At 31.4% G+C, this 19,775-nt stretch overlaps 1 protein-coding gene across 1 annotated transcript in view; it reads left to right on the top strand.

The window, feature by feature from the left end:
- The window catches only part of LOC142331346 (uncharacterized), a 92,956-nt gene that overhangs the window by 59,899 nt on the left and 13,282 nt on the right, over nucleotides 1-19,775 (top strand). Inside the window, exon 2 of the mRNA XM_075377180.1 lies at nucleotides 14,038-14,102. Within this exon, the coding sequence (XP_075233295.1) occupies nucleotides 14,052-14,102 (51 nt within the window). The 5' untranslated portion in view covers nucleotides 14,038-14,051. The remainder of the gene's footprint in view (nucleotides 1-14,037; nucleotides 14,103-19,775) is intronic.

Raw genomic sequence — 19,775 nt, 5'->3', positions numbered from 1 at the left:
TTTCAGTTGATACATTTTTGTAAAATATACCTGCAATATTTATAGTTTTATTTTACAATTCAAATCTGCTAAAAAGTTAGATGCTGGATAAAATATAACTTTAAAATATGTAATAATTATTGTTGATTCAAACTGCATCTTATCTTTAAAAAAAAAAATTAATAGCTTATTATTATAGAACCCAGACTATTCAAAATAATGTACCAACCAGTATGAAAACTACTTTATCGATAACTACCTCAGTTGTTGATTATTGTGTGATTTTTATAGTTTCTAAAGTGGGGGATTTAAATTTGAATTAACTTTTAGTATTATCACAATTTATTATTTACCTGATATTATTTTGTCGGTTGTTTATTTCATAATAAATAATGATTTTTTTTTTACGTTTCACTATTAATTCAGTTCATGTATGTATGTATTGAATTCAAGTAGGCTAATCCGATATATTTATGTACAAAAAAACAACAAAAAAAATAATTAGGTGACCTCAAGTGATGAGTGAATGGTTTTGAATACGTACGTATACCTTCACTAGGAATGGACCGGTCATGTAGTAATTAACTACAGTCGACTAAAAACGAAGATGAGTAAACGTTTTGGACTGACGTCACTATCAATTATAAAATAAATAAATGGTGAAAGGCATAACCCATACGATTCACAGCCATAATTCGATTTAAGAGAAATATAGAAGGTAGTTTTTAACGTATAATATAGCATACAGTTCAAAAAAATACGATATAAAAACCGTTTAAGAATTTATATTGAAATATATATTGCCGGAGTATGACTGTTTTACTGATCTAAATTTTGTTTTAAAATAATAATAATATTATAATTGTCTGTGTCCTCGTTAAATAAATGAGATAGCAAGAGAGCATTGTACAAACATTTGTTAACGGATTCGAGCACGATGTAAAATATTACGATAGATCTTCATGATAGTCATATATATCCATTTTTCTTACTGAAGGTTTTAGGTTGAAATATCGATCATCTTTCATATTATATAAAACTTTAATGCGTAATTCACAACCACAAAATTAATAAACCTAGCCTTAAGTAGTGATTTAACCTTTTTCATGAAAATTCAAAATATTTTAACGTTAAAATATTTGATATCTAAAAAGAATATTTATATCATTTCTAATGGTTAACTCATCATCGCAAATCAGTTGTTTAACCGCTGATTTTTGAAGTTGAAGGATCTAAGGTTCAAATCCTAGTAAAAGTTAGTTTTTTTAATACGGATTTGGATACTAGACATTGGATACCGGTGTACTTCGGTGGTTGGGATTCAATTGACCTCACGTCTCAGGAATGGTCGGCCTGAATCTGTACAAAACTACACCTTATTTACTTGTTATACATATTCTTATCTCAGTGGGCCGTGGCGGGATTGCTTGTTGTTCACCAGTTGAACAGACTGCAACGTATACATTATGAAAATAATAATAATATCAAATCGTTTAAAAATTTACCTTACAACATGAGTTATTTTTAACAGACTTTTTTAAAAAAAACGAAGAGGTTCACAATTCGACCTATAAGTATTTTTTTCTTATACTATTTTCAAATCTTACTCTTCCTCAAAATGCTCTGATTTCGATGATTATTTTTTGTTTGTAGAGGAAGTTCATCTAGCGATCATGTTGTAAGTTTTTTCCATAACTTAAGGGGAAAATGCTAAATAAAAAATTACATCGTTTAACATAGATAATTAAAAATAATTTTCATTAACAGAATCGTGTTTTGTAGACCCATCTCTTAATACAATTTAAATAGAAACAAACTACAACTGAAAAATAATTTAAAAAGGAACTATTATGTCGTACAGTGAATTAAGTATAAAGAATATAGTTAAAGTCCCGTCAACGAAGATATTCCTTACATAGATTTTCTACCGGAGTTAATAAGCAATTCGATAACCGAAAGTAAAAGTAATCTATAGGTGAAAATATATCTAACTGAATCTGTGAACTTAACAAAAAATTCATTTTATCGAATTATTTAGAAATCTTCATAACGTATAACACTGCTATAATCGATTTATTTTATAATAAAAACAAATACATCTTCCTAAGTGGAACAGGAAAAGACGATCGTTAAATAAATGAAAATGTTGATAGTGCATAAACGAAAACCCGCTGAGGTTCCCTTTAGTACAAGTTGATGTGACAAACATTCAGTCAATTTTCCGCTATTGTGAGGAGTAAAAGGTCTTTTTATTTACACGACAAAACGCTTGTATTATGATGTACCAATCTTTTGCTGATAAATTAAAAAGAACAAACGAATTATTGACCGTGAGAGAAGGAGAACGCTTAGACGGACTTTTGTTCTAATTCATCGATATAGCCTACGTACGTACGCATTTTAAAGAATAAAAGACATCATAAAACAAAGGTTGCATTGCCGGTGACCTCTTTGAGATAATAGTATTGTATTTCTACCCACCAGATGGATAGTAATTTATACAATAATGACTGTTATTATTATTACTCGATGAGTAACAATAAACAACAGGAACACATCGATCGGTTTCCTTCGTTAAAGTGATTATCTCGCCTCCTGGCGTTTTCCATCTTAAAAATTATAATTTCATTTACTTGACTACTATTTTTTGGGCTTAACCTAAAAGTCGTTATTTTAAGTAAGGCCACCTCGTCGGCGGATTTATGGGTATGAATAACAGACTGATCACCCAAAATTTAAGTAACATCAAGCTTAAGTTAGTATGCAAATGAGCGACCGTTAATTAAATACATCATAAGCTGCCAGCACCCTACTGTCGATTGATGTAAGAAAGAGGAGTAAAAATTCTGGTAAATAACTTCACTATACCATTACAAAAATACCTTGAAAAATTAACTTAAAAAAACTATAATTTTACGAACTGAAACCTTCAAAAAAATCAGTTACAAAGGATTCAATTGTCGACAGTGAATATTAAATAGTAATTCAGAATGTAGGCAAACCGACTCCCAAGTTTGTAGCTTATAGTGTGATGAGAAGATGACAACCGTATAAATATAAAATATGCCGAAACGAATTTTCAAATAAAGAATTTATAATCATGCGAGAGCGGTACCATTTTTGTATTTCACATGAAGGTCCCGTGTTAGGCTCGACATTTTTCACGTAATAAAAAATTCCTTATCATAAAAAAAGCGTGTAATGAATTCGGGAGTAGACCTACAGTTATCGGAGATATTAATTAAATAAATAATATTTATGTTTTCATTAAATAGATAGCATGGAAAATTATATAACTTACATATGTATCTATTACATATGTATATGTATTAATCGGGTTTCCGGTAAACGATTTCATTCACTAGATATTTGTACAACCACCCGATTAGGCAAAAAAAGTCACTGATGCGGAAGAAAAAAGACTTCGCCGTGAGCGGAGTCGCCGATGCCGAAACACAAGTATGTGCTGCAATAGGTCTCTGGATTTTTTTTTTAATTGAGATGTGGAATCCTATTATAGACATCCTGACCCCATAGAGTAAGACACCCTCCATATGACGGTTTCGGTCGCCACGCCACCCTTTTCGTACTTGGCCCTTATGGGCTTTACCGGAGATCATTTTCAGTACCTCAATGACGTCTTTCAGTCTAGCCTCAGCCAGGATGCCACCGATGCGAATGCCACAAGCGACATTCCCATCGGTGTCCTACGAACTACCATAAACTCCAAACAAAACGCATCTAGCTAAGTCTCAAACAAGACTGAATGACTTTCTAAGAACGAAGAAACTGAACCCTACCTATTCGAAAGGTAAAAATGAGTTCGATACACAACGAATCGTAAAATGCAGAACAAAAACACTAACAAAACATAACAATAAAAATAAATAATATACCATAACAGTAACATAACTAACGAAGAACAAACAAATTTATAAGCAAACCGAACAAAAACAACAGCAGTTTAGCATACCATAAAATAAAATAACAATAAAACCAAACACAAAGAAAGAAAGTCAAAGCGGAATATCACACCCCTTCAGCGATCTTTCTTTCCCAAATATGTAATAAAACTTTCTATGATCTTCCATTCGACCCGGCTTTTCCAATTAACACGGAGATCAAGTGTCGACCCGATAATATCAAGCCGAAAAATGCGCATTAAGTCAAACCTAACACATTCATATATCACAAGATAAGCATCGTCTAATAATCCGCATTGCGGACACATACCAGAGTTCCCTAGGCCGAATTCCTGTAGTCTGTTCCGAAAAGCGCCATGCCCTGAAAGAAATTGCTTCACATACTTGTTCGGGTGTACCCAAGAGGCGTCCTACAAATCAACAACATTAGGGAAAAGATCATGCGTATAACTCCCACACTCTGTCTCATCCCATCTGGCTTGCCATAGGGCGACACCATGCTGTTCTATTTCCTTTATTTTCTCCGAAGTCAATTCACCTGACTTCTTAGCAACGTAACGCTGTTGCCTACCAGACGCAATCAAGTCTATCGGCTTTACACCTGCGATCACCAAGATCGCGTCCCATGAAATTGTAAGGTAATCACCTGTTACCGTTAGCAATATAAGGCGTTGAACCCGTAACAAAATATCTTTTAAATAATAATAGCTTCTAATAATAATAATAGCTTTTAAATTTTAGCCTATCCGCCCAAACCGGCGCCGCATATAGCATAATTGCCTCGCAGGCGCCCTTATACAAGATTCTCATAGTTTTAAAATTATTCATAGAGTAACTGATAGAAATGAGGTACTCATAGTCCCAATCAGGATTGACCACATATCGAATTCCAAAGAAGACATTACAGGTCTTCCCCGCGACATATTGAAGGTGCTTCTTAAACTGTAATTTCTCATTAAGAAACACCCTGAGATATTTTTGAACCTGAACCTATCTAATACGTTGACTTGACATCGATACGTGGACTCGCGCCTCACAGCCAAACGGCTTATAAAGAGCATTATCGTGGTCTTCTCCGGGCTAAACGTCATCTTATGTTGATGACTCCATAGTTCGAGTATCCTGCATGCCTGAGTGGCTTCGAATTAAGACATTTATCGTAGCTATACACCAGCTTTTTTGATTTCATTATCGACGCGTTTCAACAAGTCCTCCGTGATTATCGAGGGCCTCACCGAACTTTCTTCATCGTGCACATTAATTCTGTTATTTCTAAACCTTTTACACCATTTTCATGTTTCTTTCACTCATTACACAACAACCAACTGCCTATGAATTTCAGCCGGCTTAACGTTTTGATGATTTAAAAAAACTAAGACTCCACGTATTTCACAGCCGGCGGCAACATCGATTTTCCTATTCATTTTATAACACAGATAATCAAAGATACTGCAACGCGTCAACTTACAGACAAAAATGTAGTGCGTACATTACTAGCGTACCCATGAACGACAAAGGTTTTTTCAACCTTAAAGAGAGAAATTTCCCAGCTATCTTTACGTTAACGATATCACTCTTAATTTATTTATTTGTACAGTAAAAATAGGCTTACGTCCACTTACAGATCTCCTCCTAACCGGGATTCGAACCCGAGACCTCTACATTAAAGGCCGAGGCGCTACCACTCCGCCACGGAGATCGGCCGAATTATAATAATAAACAATAAAAAATAAGTAAAACTTACAATAATAATATTAACATTTTATTTATTATTTAAATTTACTAATTAATGGTATTATTAAAAAAAAAATGTTAACAAGCAGAAAATAGAATAGATAAGTATAATAATCATCTGTAATTAATTAATTATAAATAATTAAAATAATAAAAAATCAATCGACTATTTAAAAAATTTCCTTAAATGTTTTAATATGTAATATTTGGGATTTAATAATATTGCCAATACTTCGTTATTAATAGTGTAATAATATTTCTACATGGAAAATATTTTACTAACAGGTGTTATTTGAGTTACTTGTAGTGGTTATTTTCATCATTTAAGTATCCTGATATCTTTGTGTTTAATTCAATACTATATCATACGTGCTTGTATTAACCGGTTGTATGCCGATTTATTTTTTCTACCTCTTTATTCAATCCAGCGCGCATCGCATAAGAACAGGTTCAATTTTTTTTTTTAATTGTTTTGTCCTCGAAAATGCTACGCACTTATTTTAAAGATAAAGACAAAGTTAATGAAACTATAAGTAAAAAATACTAAATCTTTGCCAAAAATCGAATACGAGATCAGAATGCCTAGAAGGTATTCCTTCTAAACACCGAATGGAATCTATTAATTGCCAATAAATGTAGCAATATGAATTATCGTGTCTGAAATACGCTTGATTCAAATCGAAATTTATTCCACTTTAACTTAAAATATTTGTATTGGGATTGAAAAAAGCATTGTTTTTCATTTTTCTTTATTAAAGATGCATTTAAAAAATCTGATGTAGACACCACATGACTTTCTTACACGTCTATTAAATTACATGTGCACATTTTTATGAAATGAAAAGTACGTACATAAAATTTTATTTCATTAATAACTTGTGATATTTTTTCTTATTTCTTTTGTCTATCGTTATTATTGAATTATTATTTATTGTAAATTTTTTTTACAATCAGAGGTAAATAATTATTAATAAATCAATATATTTAAATTAAAAACAAAGTTAATAAAAGAGATGAAGTCGAATTCGAACCGATGTACCTTCCTTCCCCTTGTAAGATCCAAATATTTCATTAATTAAAATTTTATTTGGCTATAACTCTGGAACCAATGAAGATAACTACCACTTATGATATTTCGTTGAAAAATGACGGCTTATTACTGCAGTTAAGAAAAAGTCCATAATCCAAATTTATTAGATTTTGGTCTTTTTTGGACACTTTTCGTTCAATCGATTGCAATCAAAAGGGGAGGTGCACAACTAGATGTTACAACAGTTCTCAATCCAAAATTTTCAAATCCTACGGCTAATCGTTTTTGAGTTATTTGAGATAAAGCGTGAACGTCGTCACGCCGAAACTGGTCAAAATGGATTCAGGGATGCTCAAAAATGGATATTACCGTTGAAATCTGAAAACCGAAATTTTTCGCGATCACAATAATTCCTTTTTATAGTACAAGGAAAAAAACAGTTCAATCTTACTTATTATATTTTCAATAAATCTTGTAATTTTTAAAAATTTCAAACAAGGATCGGCCCACCGAAAGAAAAATTGATTTTTTGTGATTTATTGGCTGTGGATGTATCAGAGCCGGCCAGAGTTACCGGTCTTGTGGACCGGTTATCCTGCCACTGGAGTGGATCGAATTATACTATAGTAACGGTTAACGTATCCGCGTCATTATTATAATAATATCATCCGGCATACTGGTCTCAGGATTTGAATGCAGGAAATCGGTAGTAAATCTTGTTACTCATGAATGTCAATTTTATTTAATTCATAATCCCAATTAAACTGCTATATATCGGAAAGATCTGCCTAAAAAAATATTATTAAATATGTAAATCAGTAACTCTGTCAGAAAATCAATAAACATTTAACGATTTAGAGTTAATTTGTAAGACATAAAATTCCCGTATTGAAGAAGAAGTTAAAACAATGTATTTTAAATAGCTAAATATGATTGCTCTCCCGTTACATATCTAAACATAATTTAAAGAAATAACAATAATAACAGGTACAATGGAAACCAAACGTTTGAGTACCCATAAAAATTAGCAATCCGAAATTTTCATATATATATTGTTTTCAACACAGAGACGCGCACGCACACACACACACACACACACACACAGAGAGAGATAGAGATAGTGTGTATTCCACGAAGAAATGGAGAAACTTTCAGAACATGTAATACTGGTGAAAATAATGAAAAAAGTTCATAATAACCACAAGCCTGGAAACATTTGTTTTCGAGTTACGATTAGCGAAAGATTTCGCCCGGATTCAGCTCTTCTAATAAAATGAAATCATACTGTAATTTTTGGGACCCAAATTAAGGAGTAAAGTTGGTGGTTTCTTATGTAATTTGAGCTGGAAAATAGGATAAAATGATCCTAGAACTGTAACTTCAGTAGTTTTTATGATATCCGACGTAAAACACAAAATTCATGTCGAAAAACAAGTTGTTTTTTATTTTTATTTATGGTACAATAACTTTGTTAAATGACTAATAAAATGCGGAAGATTTATTAACAAGAGAATTTAATTATGAGAAAATTAATGTAAATACAATAAAAAGTAAATAAAAATGATTAAAATTCGGTTTTTTATTGTAAAACCGACAACATAATAGACATAAAATCGTATTATCAGTGTGAAAATTATATTTATTTGATGGAATATTTTATTTTTAAATATTTTAAAAAATCAGGTGCATGATATAAGAGATGGCGTGAATTACGCGAGGAAATACAGTAATTAGTACAATAAAAAGTTTTAATCTAAAAAATAAACAAGGGGATTGAATGAAACCTGTGCTTAAAATTGTTAAAAGTTTAATTTTTATGGTTGATAAATAAACTACGAGTACATCGTATTAATGTACACCACAAGGAAACGTTTTTTGTAAAAAAAAAAAACGGTCTCATGCAACCCAACTTAAAACTTAATTTTCATAATTTTTCATAATTTATGATGTTTTACCTTTTTTTTAAAGCTGTTATTTAAAATGTTGTATGAGGTAGCTATCGAACAAGGGGGTCAAATCAAACCCAATTTTTTTTGTATTTACGCAATTACATTTTAAATATTATAATATTAAAAGACCTATGGTGTATTTGAAATAAAAATCTGTCGCCGGGAACGTTACGCAACCCTTTGTCGGTTTTTATAACGCAATTAAGAAACGATTAGAGCCCTAATGTACACCGATTACTAAGTTTTTTGCGATGCTGAAACAGTTTATTTCCACAGGTAATCCGAACAAAAAAAATTTAAAAAAAATCAACACATTTTAGGCCAAATCAAGAATTTTAGTGATAAAAATATAATACACTTTATAAATTCATAAGCTTAATTATGTACGAAATAAAAAGAATCGTAGATTGAATTTTAAATTACGAACGGCAAAATGTAAGGAAATTGTTACGATCGATTCTGGATGCCTTTTAGCTTGCAATATATCGAAGAACAATAAAAAAATAAATAATTTTAAAAATTTCATAGAATTATTTTTTTTGGGATTTTTAATCGATGGGGTGGGTGTACTCCCTTTTAATAATAAACGAGAATATATAAAAGGAAGAACGCATGATAGTTCTTAATGTAATTTGAATTATGGCTTCTAGTCCGAAAATTGCTGAGACGTAGCGTATCGGCCTTTAATCCGGAGGAACCGGGTTCGAATCCCGGTCAGACATAGAATTTTTCATACGCTAAAAAATTTCCATTTCATATTCCCATGCATAAACTTCGAAGTTGTATGGTGAATTAATCATAAAAAAACAGTTTAACCTCCGGCCGATCCGGAGGACACCGTTGACTGTGTAACAAGGTAATTTTACTTACCTTTTTTACTGATATACCTTTCCACAAGGTTTGTCCTTCTGTAGTTCAGGGGAAAATTACTAGTTAAAACTGTTAATAATTAATTACCTACATATACTTTATGTTAAAATAAATATGGAATTACTTAAAAATATGCCTAAACTGATTTTAACCGTAATGAAAACGGAGTGATTAATAAAGTACTTGTCTGAGACATTGCTATTAATTATACAATAATAGCTACCGATCTCGATGGCAGAGCGGTAGCGTCTCGGCATTTCATCCGAAGGTCCCGGGTTCCAAACCCGGTTAGGCATGTCATTTTTCATACGCTACATATTTGGGATAAATGACCACAGCAGCCGATTCTCGTACATCCCAGAAAAAAGTACCATAATAGTTAAAACAGTTTAAATCAAATATTTGAGTCAACATGTTGAACTCTCAATCATCTTTTTGTTTTAGATGTGAATTTTCTTTAAATCACACAAATATCACCTTGCTATTCAAAAATAATTATTAATATATAGCCGGTGAAAGTTTTTTTACATGAATGAATGTATGTCAACATAAATTATCGTAGCAATAACTAACAAAAACTTTTCATTTCTAAAGGAGAATGCTATTTCAAAGTGATGTAAAACTGTTGCGTTATTTGTGAGCAGTGCTCTTTTGTAAATTTCATTGCTTATGGTATTTATTAGTTTTATGATTGTTATTAATTCAAATGATAAACGAATGTACATGATTTTCAAAATAACTATCTTGTTTTATCCTTTAGTGATGTTAAATGTAGGTGTTGTTAAATGCATTGTGTGTGTGTGTACGCGCGCGCTCGTGCGTGTATTTGAAGTTTAATATTACTGTGTAATATTTTTACTTCCTGGATTTTGTGCCAACTTAGCTGGATGGTCAATATTAAATTTATTTTCAAGTAAATCCTGATAATATTGTTTTAACATTGATAAGGAAGTGCCAAAATTGGTGTAGTTTAACTAATCAACCAACCAGTGGGCTTTAATAATACTGCCAAAATAAGTTTCTCTTTACAGTTTTTAATTAAAGATTAATTACTATAAAGTGTTTTCATTTCTCTTACAGTATTAGGCTGTTAGTTATTCACTAGCTGACTTTTTTTCTTTTTAAATCAATAAATTTTGATACGTTGACATTAATTAAACAATAACGACTTCAATACACCTGTAATAAAGACATCCAAATCCAATTAATAGTAATTAATCATTCGTTTGTATTTGAGCCTATTTCTTTTTGTGTCACTTAAAAATATTTGTACAAATTAAGTAAGTTTCTTTCTTTTCTTTAACTGGATGTTGCATAATATTTTGTAATACAAGAAGATAATTATTGTTTTTGAGAGTTTTATTTATTTATAAAGTTACACATCGTATAAAAAAAAAGCGAAAGCAGGTTTTATATTCAAATATCTGTAATCAATATATGAATTCGGTAAGAGAAATAAATAAATAAAATAATTTTTTTCTCTTAAAAGAAGAGAAAAGCTTTTTTTGTGAACTGTAGTAGCATTTTTATAGTTGGATGATTTTCCTAACGGTCATTCTACTACAAGGAATATAAAATGGAAATTTTTAGCGTATAAAACACGTCAATTATAACCGACATATGAACCCACAATCATTCGGATGAAAGACAAAGACGCCAACACTTCCCATGGAGGTCGGTGGTGGAGTAAAAGTTTTAATGAAGGAAAAAAATTGGTATATATAGGTAGGATAGTTGAAAATATAGGAATTGAACGCCATGTGAGATTTGGAAAGCGCAAGGAAATAAAATTTTTTATTATAAACATTTAAGATTAGATTTAATTTAACCACATAATAATTTGGTATTTATTGATCGATTTCAAGTTTACAATCTTGTATCATTAAGAATGACAACTATGTACATACATATATATATATATTAGCGGGGGTGCTGCTCCAGAAATTTTTTTTTGGCCCTTTTAAGGCCACGGTTAAAGTTTTCTGTAAAATAAAAGAACGGAAAAAAATGAATTAAATAGAATAGCTGAAAGCAGGATATAATCTAACTCTGCACTTTATCACATTCAGGAATATGGTACACGGTTTTTAAGCACATATGCTTAAAAATCCGGTTTAACCGAATAAATAATAAAATGACAATACAGATAATATTTTTTAGTGTTATTAGATAACTTAATAAAATGCCCACTTAAAAATGTACTAAAGTCCAACGGTGCTTAATTTAAATTTCTATGTACAGAAAAACAAATATATAATTGGTTTTTACTAATGTGAGAACTGTGAAGCTCACAGTTCCATACAAACATTTTTGTATCTTTTTCATAAACTGGGGGATGGCTATTGACATTAAGCTTAGGATTATATATTGTACACGTATAAACAAAAGAATTAAAGAAAAAAGGGCTTATTATATTAAACGTTATCGATAATATCAAGTGGAAATAGGGATGCTGCAGTTCCACAGTGCCTATACACGAGCCGCCGCCATTGGGCGAAATGGATGGCCACTGGAAAAGAAGGAGACCTTGAGCCGTTGTTTCGATAAAGTTATTCATCTTGTTTTATGAACCTAAGGATCGAAAAAACGAGAATCTTCAAACCATGGATATAACAATATTCAAAACGAGAATATTCATCCCTTCCCTTCCTTTATTCTTCATCCTTCTCCTCGGCGGGGTCCCGTAAATTTCCATTGCACGCCTGTTGAAGCTACCTGTTTGAATCATAGATTTCTGTGGTTTTGGTACGAAACTTCGCCGATGAACATGTTTGGTATTCGATATAATTGATTGGGTTGTTACAATACAACCAACTCGAACCGAAATAGTCAATGTGATGCCTTATAATCGTTCCTAATGCAAACATACATGCTAGCAAATACCTAAAAAGAATAATTTTCATCGATATGTGACTTTCCCCACCAGAGGCAGTATACAAACCTTTTTTTTGCGATATAAAAAAATAAATATTTTTTAATCCTAACTACAATAAATTTGAATATTTTTATTGTTTTGCACTATTTGTTCCAGTCTTTCATATGGTTACGATAAGTTTAAACGAATGCGCATTTATACATTACTCTAAGTAAGTTGGTAATTTTTCTCTAAGATTAATAGTTCTCACTAAATACCCAATCTGTATGGTGAATGAAATGAAGGTAGACCAATTGGCCGGCTAAGTAGTGCATGCTGGCTTCTAGATCATTTCATTTGGTTTCGGGTTCGATTTTCCGGTAAGGGTTTGACATTTTTTCACCTATCATTTCATTTACATCTTCCTTGTTAAAATACATGCACCAATTGCATGTGTAAGCCATATAATATAATACATAAAAATGTCATATGTAGAGCTGAATATTGCTTGCTATCTAAGGTCTTGCTTGCTATACTGATGTGCAACAGTTTATTTGGCTCAATAAAGAAGAATATGGAAAATCATTCCAATCCTCACAATCACTAGCATTCCTGGTGCATCTTGGTCAAGCAGCATAAAAATCATCTACTAGCTAACTGTTCTGAAATAGTTTTTCTGTCAGTTGCCTCCTTTTTCCTCAACTTCTTTTTTTAATATCTGATTTCTTCTTTGTTGATTTATTACCACTGAAATTGTGATAAAGGCTAACTACATTTCTCCCTAATACATCCAGTACTCAGTGAGTCAATATTATTTTTTGTTTGCTTATTTCTTTGTGAGGTGTCTACATAGGTACTCAATCTGAAATAACTGAACTGAGATTTTTTAGGCTATTGAATATTGTAATCAGAAATTTTGAATCTCAACTTTATCTGACAGGCAGCTTGGAAAATATGAGCTTCCAATCCCAAGGTGCCTATTCCAGCTTGGGATTGGGATTAAACTCAATCCCAACCTGCAATAGGCAACTTGGGATTGAGTTTATTGTACAGCCCCTGGATAATAACAGAGTTCAAAGAAGCTATTTTCAACCTACATAAAGTCACAGCAAGTTCTACTATGTAAGCTTTGATCGAGTTGAGTTTGACTTCATCAGTAACAATCTAAATGGAAAGAAAGAAATAGGAATAAATAAACAAAGCTAGGTAAAATATACACATAGCCATATTGCCTGTATATATATATATATATACATACAGGCAATATGGCTAGGAAGGAAGATTTACCCATGCACTATGGTATAAACCAGTTCTAGGTTCCATCTGGGCTTCGGATATCTACAACTCCTCAAGAAATCAGGCCAATTTACTCAGAGTGGAAAAGCCGAATAATAGTAAATAATGTTTGTGCATTTACAAACCTACATAAGCTGTAAGATTTTTTTCTCTTACAGATAAAGCTGTTGATCTTGAAAATAGTTTTCATTTTCAGAAGCATCCATGCTTCATTACAGGTCACTTACAACCATTAGGGTATTGGGATTTACAGAAAATAAACAACATTGTTGAAATAAGAAATAGCATTAATTCCTTATTTCAGTTGGTAGAGCGTACTATCTACTGAAATAAACAATATATCTTTGTTCTTTGCTATTGAATAATATCTAATGTACATTTGTTTTATTTATTCTGTTCTAGAGGGATGCGTCAAAATGCCACCATATATACAACATTATATAAGAGCTTTGCTCCTGTTATTCGCTGTAAGTATTCATGCATTTACTCATCATGTTTTTGTTTTCAAATTTCTACAAATGAATTCTCTTGATCCAGAAATAAACTGCGGTAATCTGATGCATTTTTCCAAAAAAAAACTTTAATTGAAATTAGTTTTTAGTTTCGATATATCTCTTTATTGTCAACTACAATATATATGCTGGTCTGAAACAAGTCAATATCTGTTTCTAAATGATCCTTGAATTGACCCAAACTCCACATTTTTTGACTAAGTGATAGAGTATCATTGTTAAAACAGAATCAATCTTGTGTGTTTAGGAAGAGACTTACCCTCTACCACTTCTTACTAAAACAACCTGAATTTTTCCGTAACTTAGTTACGAAAATTATACCCTAATTTAGTAGACTGGTTTTTGAAATACAGTAACAAAAAGCTTGTATGAAATTTAGTTCTTAGTATAATTCATTTTTTTAGATTTATTTATTCTTCCCACAGACTTTACACTCCTTAAAAATTCTATAATATAATTTTATATATGTAAATATTTATTTATTATTATTAACATATTTAATTACTTCTTTTTATACCATTATCACCTCCTAGTTAATCCAGACTGAATGTACAATGTGTCAAGAATAAATAACTATATATTATTTGGGAGAGAAACAATATTTTACAGTAATAATATTTTTCGAATAAAAACTAGCTTTAAATTTTCTGTAAGATAATTGTTTAATATGCAATAATTCCATTTTATTTTTTGTTCATGAAACTGACTTTATGTTAGCAAGTTTATGTTTAAATAATGTTCTACTGATTCATATAAAATGATGTTCCTTTGTTATGAGTATTTAAATTTAAAAAAAAATCTATTTTAACAATAATTATTTCATAAATAAATAATGTAAAAACTGTTAATTAACTGCATTTATTAAAAAAAAAAAAAAAAAAAAAAAAAAAATGCCTATATGTTTCATTTCTGAATTTTTTACCACTATTAAATTGTTTTCTTCTATAGATTAGAAACTCTTTCTAAATTTTTGGATCTGATCCCTTTCTTTTTCCTGTTTAGCCTCCGGTAACTACCGTTTAGATAATTCTTCAGAGGATGATATGTATGAGTGTGAATGAAATGTAGTCTTGTACATTCTCAGTTCGACCATTCCTGAGATATGTGGTTAATTGAAACCCAACCACCAAAGAACACCGGTATCTACGATCGACAGTATTCAAATCCCTGTAAAAATAACTGGCTTTACTAGGACTTGAATGCTGGAACTCTCAACTTCCACTGAAAATATATTACGTATTTTACAACAAAAACTTTCAATCTGTGATACATAGCTCTTAATTTGATCGTTCGCATAAAAATTTCACTTGACTGCATAGGTTCTAGGGAAATCTAATCACTATTTGGTTAATGGGTTCTATTTGTGTTTGTATCATTCTACTGTCATGTTACCTATTATGGTATTAACATTATTTTCTCACTTGCTTTATTTATTTTAAAAATTTTATAAAATCTGATTCATTTACATTTATTATGGATCACACAGCAGCATTTAAAATAAATCAAACAGCAGAGCATGATCTATAAAAATAGTTGTTCTTTTGTGGTAATGGTGAATCATACTGCTATTATATCATTTATAATTATATGATATTATTTCAGTTTTTTAATTGCTAATGGTAGAAGATTGATTTTATTAAAAGCAGATGGGGATCTGATATTAAATCAGTAGGATTTCATTTTGTTGGAGGTTTATTACTACATAAACCTCCAACAAAATGTAACTGATAATTTTTTTCTAATCCTTATAGTTACTGCTTTATTTATACATACTGAATAACACCTGTGTGATATGATCTAAAAATTATTATTTTTTTGTTGTTGAGGTTTTAGGGCAACTGCTGTGGCAATTAGGCCCTTTTCACATAAAAAAAAAGAAAATATTACTTTCTCCCCTTGATAGAAATACTAGCAACGTAGTTAGAAGACTAGTCTTGTCAAAATAGATCCTCTAATAAATAGACTTGTCAAAGGTTTTTAAAACCTCAAAGAAACTCAAAATGTCATGGGTGTAAAGGGTCTTTGCCATTTAAAACTAAGACATAAAAATGCTTTAAAACTTGTGAAAAACACTAAAAATACACAAAACCATTTCTATCGAAATGATGCCAAAACATCTTCCCTTATCCCATCCTTTCTTTTTTCTCTTTTCCGTCTTCCTGAAATCCTTGATGTTGAACTCCAGCGTATCTGAGGGTTGGAGATGAATTCTTCTCACCCTCTGCAGTAAATTATGAAGGATCTCCTGTTGCTAGCATTGGATGACACCAGCTTTGATTGTGAGGTCAGTGTATCAGAACTAACTCGACCCTCCCTGCTAGAGCATGTGGGACGGCAGAAGGCCTTAAGGCCTTCATGCTTTTGAAGGCTCCATTGATGGTCTTTCAAAATTTTTTTCTTCTAACATCTTTATTTCCGACTTCTTAGAAAACTGAATGGGGATGTTATCGATCTAAACTTTAATTTATGTTGTAATTAACTCAGATTTCTCTGAGATTTCACTTTCTGAGATTGAATTGGTCAAAGGCCAATTTTTTGTGGAGAGGAAATCTTTGTTTTAGTAACATCTGCTACCAGCGGTTTATGACGCATTTCATTAACTGGTTTGGTTTTCAATTTCTAATTAATGATGTGTTTGACCATCTTGATTAATGCTGGTGCCAGTTCAGATATCACGTCTCCTTTTTTAAAGGGTGCTGCAGCAACCTAAGCAAAGGACACAGTCTGGCGATCTACAAGTCACAATTTTCTTTGTATCATAGTCACTGCCCTTTGTATGGTTTTCACTTTCTGTATGGTTTACACTTCCTGGATTACTATTTCTTGTTTATAAACTGGATAGTTACGAGATCTTGCTGAGTGGTGTTTATGGCAATTGACAAGGTGGATCCCTACATAGGTCAACAGGTGCAATAGCTCACCACACACATAGATTTGTTTCCTTGTACATTGTGCTGCTGTTGTCCAAATTTCTGACACCCAAAACACCACAACAGAGTTGGGATGAATGGATGAACATCTAATTGATGAAAACAAGCCTTTATCTTCTCTGTACTCTTGAGTCGGTTGAAAGTCAGGAGATATGACATAGAGTGTACAACTTTTCCATTGCATCGCATGTTCAAACTACGATCTGTATGACTCCTTGTGGGAGTTATTATTATTACCTGCTATTTTGATATATAAATTATTCCACTTCCTTAATATAACATTCCATTTCCTCTAACCACATGTCCTAACCAGTTTAATAAATTATGGTAATCCTTAAATAACTTTTCATCTATTAATGTATAAAAAAAAATAAAATTTAGCATTGCTCAAATCTCAAAGATATATTTATAGGTATGAGGCAATCTCACAACAATTAACCAGAGGATTTCTATCGAGGGTGACGAGTCAAACATTTTTAAAAGAAAGTATAGGATTGTGAGATATTTTAAAGGGCATTGAAAAAGAAAGCTTTTGACATAATAAACCTTGGGCTGCAATAACTCTAACCAAAATGGTGATCATTTAATGTCTTTCATTGATAGTTTCAAAAGTGGTCTATTATACCAATTACTACTTAACACTTAAAAAAAAAAAATATTTATGGAATGCTCTTTTTTCGAAATGATCTATTTTTCTGTTGTACAGAGGCAGCTTTTGAAACTAGTTATAGAGAATATTAAATAACTTCCATTTTGGTTAAGATTGTTATAGCCCCAAGTTTGTCACTTTGAAAGTTTTTTTTAACCTCCGGGACCACCGTTGGGTATTGCTTCAGAGGATGAGATGAATGATTTGTAGCGTGTGTGAAAATGCCATGCTTGACCGAGATTCGAACCCGGGACTTCTGGATGAAAGGCCGAGACGTTACCATTCGTGCCACGGAGGCTGGCTTTCAAAAAGCTTTAAAATTAAGTATCCCAACTCTACTCTTTCCATTTAAAATTTTTGAATTCCTCCCCTATGGTGGCTCGCGGATATAATGATACCATATAGAAAAATAGATAGTTTTGAGGTAGGAGAATTGGTAAATATAATTTTTCTATATTTAACTTTTGAAAAGTTATTTAAGATTTACCATACTTTATTAACATTATATTCGTTAAAGTTTTATTAGGAGCTTAAGTTTACCGAATAAAAACTTTACTAAGATAATCGGTATACTTAATCCTTCTTCCCTCCAAGGCTATTAATGTTATTTGTCACTCTTCCTACAGGAATTAAACTGTCTCACTTATAATACAATTAATTCGTTTGCTTTGATTGTATCATTCAATTATAATGCAAGAAAGAAAAGTTTGCAAAATTATTTATGTACATGTATTGGAGAAAATAGTAATTTAAAAAATATATAAATCATAATCATAATATACTAAAAACAAAAAAAAAGAAGAAAATAATAATATGAAAATGGAAGAAATCATCCCAGAAGAATTTTATTAAATCTTTATTCGCTTTTAGCGATTATTTTATTGAAACTTGTTTTTTAATCAGCAAAATACGATCTACATAAGAAAAATATTATGCTTGTAGTAATAATTTTCAGTTTATTTATATGCGGCAGTTTACTAGCGATTATGCGGATGCGTGCGGTGTGTTGTGTATAAAGAAGGATGTTTACATATGTTGTTGACCTTTGTTTATGTCAGTCGCTTTGCTTAAGCTGTAAATACTAGTTTTCTTACAAGTCTATTTTTTATTTATATTCAGTATTCGTTAAACTGCTATACTACATTATTTTCCATCCTCGTCTACTAGCAGAGTACATCTTTTATAATTCTTATAATAGCTGAAGACCGTTTAAAAAGCATAATTGTTCTTAAATAATTCCCCATAAATTTAAACCGAATTATGATTTGTGGCGTTTAGTTATTGCGCTCTGCAGGACAGAATAAATCATCGTAAACTTACGTTTCACATACGAGTAATATATTTTAGTGGTCACAGCGAAACGTGTTTCTATGACCGTTGTAAACATCTATTATGCAAGTGAGGTCGCTTGAACGATTAGTACTCGTCATTTTGTGCGGCCGGAATGTTGCAGAGGCGCTGCCATTAAAAACTTGTATTTTCTATTTCTCTATTTATCATCGTACGACCTACATATTTTATTATGACCGCCCCCTAATCTTTAAACTCGTGTTCGTCCATCCAAACTAAATAAAACGACGAATAGTATATTTCTTCATATATTCCGTAAGATTACGAATAAATACGATCTTAATATCTATCGATCCAATATTTTATTTTTTAAACTGCCGGATCATATATAAATACGTATACATATTTAATTAATGGAGAAGCGAATACTTGAAATCTCCAAAAACGCCTATATATGGATTTATTATTTAATGAATCTATGAATATGTAAATGATTAATGCCATTTTTATTATTGTTTTTATCACATTTTTGTTTTTCTTGACACGAAGGTACGCTACTTTTCACAACGGAAATTAATGCGCATAATAAATGACACAAACTTAAAACCGGTACAATTATTTACAGAAAGGCCTCGATTTCTGAATCATTACAATCAAGGAAAATAGGGAGAAGTCACCAGAACATGGAATTAACACACCGAATCCAGATCTTTATATATATATATATATATATATGTAAACAAAAAACACAAATCCGAA

The sequence above is a fragment of the Lycorma delicatula genome, chromosome 10, assembly GCF_047948215.1.
Source record: "Lycorma delicatula isolate Av1 chromosome 10, ASM4794821v1, whole genome shotgun sequence".
NCBI lineage: Eukaryota > Metazoa > Arthropoda > Insecta > Hemiptera > Fulgoridae > Lycorma > Lycorma delicatula.
This window is presented reverse-complemented; position numbering and strand designations above follow the sequence as displayed.